The sequence below is a fragment of the Physeter macrocephalus genome, unplaced genomic scaffold, assembly GCF_002837175.3.
Source record: "Physeter macrocephalus isolate SW-GA unplaced genomic scaffold, ASM283717v5 random_192, whole genome shotgun sequence".
In the NCBI taxonomy this organism is placed as follows: domain Eukaryota; kingdom Metazoa; phylum Chordata; class Mammalia; order Artiodactyla; family Physeteridae; genus Physeter; species Physeter macrocephalus.
This window is the reverse complement of record NW_021145450.1, coordinates 57,562-59,408: the sequence shown is the minus strand read 5'-3', so window position 1 is coordinate 59,408 and position 1,847 is coordinate 57,562. Positions and strand designations below refer to the sequence as shown.

Sequence of the window (1,847 nt, the reverse complement as noted above, 5' to 3'; positions counted from 1 at the left end):
AGGCAGCTTCCAAAGGAGGACACAGGTCATTTTAGCGTAGATGTTCTCCACTCCAGCCGCACCCGGGGGTCAGTTCAACCACATCTCTCATGGGCTGAGAAGGTATGTGTACGAAAGAAGCGCTAGGTCTCAGACTTTCTTGCCCATGCCCAGGAGTCATGCCCTGCCCTTGCGGGGTGTGATGTCTGTATTTAATCCTGAGCACAAACACCATTAGGCAGGTCCAGAACTAGGCTGTGGCATCAAGAATGAAAACAGCGGATGGGAACCAGGCTGTCCAAAGCAAACACTCGGGCAGCCAGAATGACTGTGGGGCTGGACCCCTCCGGGAGGAGCCACCTCTACATCTCCCTGCCCAGAACCAGGGAGCAGGTGTGCCCCAAGGGGTAGGCACCCCACTTCAGCCTCCTCTTCCTCGGCCAGGGTTCTCCCTCCAAATAGGAATCTGGGACTAGGGGCTTGTTCCCTGGTCCTGCCTTTCAAGACCTGCTCTTGAAAGATGAGAAGTATTGGGAATTCTTGGTGGGTGGAGAGAAGGGTACAAAAGGGAGTCATTCATTCGACAAATGTTTATTGAGCACCTACTATGTGCCAGGCACTGTCCCAAGAACCTGGGAGAGGAGGGGTCGGGGTAACCCTGGAGCTGTCCAAGCTGCAGTGCCTTCTCCCAGAAACAAGGCCTGCAAGGGGACAGGGTCTGGGGAGCCTCCTCCCTGAGAGGTGGAAGTCCTTGTATCTGGAAGGTGGAGGCCTCTAGAAACAAGAAGCCTAGGGAATGTGTGGGACTCCGAAGCTCGTGTCTTCCCTGGGGCAAAGCAGGAGTGCAGAGAAGCAAGCTTCCCAGGAGCTGGGATAGCAGCGGGAGGAGGCCCCGTGCCCCCTGCATCACCTTCTCTTCAGCACGGATATGCAGGACTTCTTGAGGGGCCCGATCTGCAGATGGGCATCCACGCTCTCCAGGAAGAAGGCGGGCTTGAGCCTGTGTGTGAAGAGCCCCGCAAAGTGGCTGTCCAGGCGGCTCTGGAAGGGGTCAACCGGGGAGGCTGGGGTGCCACTCCGGCGGGCCCGGGAGGACTTCAGCCTCCGCAGAAGGCTCATCTTGCCATCCCGCACGGCGTAGAAGGCCAGGGCTCGGTCAGCATACTCCAGGCAGATCCCGACGGTGGGCGAGAAGGGGTGGGGCAGGAGCACCTCCAGCCCGTGGAACCAGACGGAGAAGCTGCGTCCGTTCCACTGCAGGCAGCAGGAGTGAGCATTGCGTCCAAGCCGGCCCCGGTCGTAGGGCTCTTGTGGGGAGAAGTCTTCGGCCATGACTCCCACGCTGACCCAGCCCTCAATGATCTCCACCTCCCAGTAGTAGGTGCCCCGGTCCAGGGCGCCCTCGCCCAGCACCTGCTCGCAGTGGGTGAAGCGGGTGGGCGACTCGGGGTAGTTGATGGGACACAGCACCCTCTTCACACCCTTGGTTCCAAACAGCTGCAGGAACTTGTCTGCCGTGTCGCTGTCCAGGTCCACGATGTAGGCAACTGCTCCCATGGAACAGAGAGAGATGCAGGGCTCAGGTCCAAGGTCAGGTGGGACAGCCCCTCCCCTAGGGGCCCACCTCCCCAAACATAGCCTCTCCCCTCCTCTGCAACTGGCCCTCTGCAAGCAGGCCACCCTGGGGAGAACCCCATGAGCTGATCTAGTTCACCGCATGAACGAGGGACAGGAATCCAAGCCCTCATGCGCCAGGGTCCAGCCCAGCAGCCTTGGGAGGGCCCAGTATGAGCAGCGGGGGCGGGGGGGGGGGGGCAGGTGTCCCCATTCACTTGAGGAAGTAATCCCTGGGTGCCTCACTCTCCAGG

At 60.4% G+C, this 1,847-nt stretch overlaps 1 protein-coding gene across 4 annotated transcripts in view; it reads right to left on the bottom strand.

Annotated features, from left to right (window-relative positions):
- Positions 1–504: 504 nt before the first annotated feature.
- TRIM47 (tripartite motif containing 47) overlaps positions 505–1,847 on the bottom strand; it is a 4,677-nt gene continuing 3,334 nt past the window's right edge. For all 4 annotated transcript variants that reach the window (XM_024130295.3, XM_028484359.2, XM_028484360.2 and 1 more), the window contains one exon: positions 505–1,526. In XM_024130295.3, the coding sequence (XP_023986063.1) occupies positions 886–1,526 (641 nt within the window). In that variant the 3' untranslated portion in view covers positions 505–885. The remainder of the gene's footprint in view (positions 1,527–1,847) is intronic.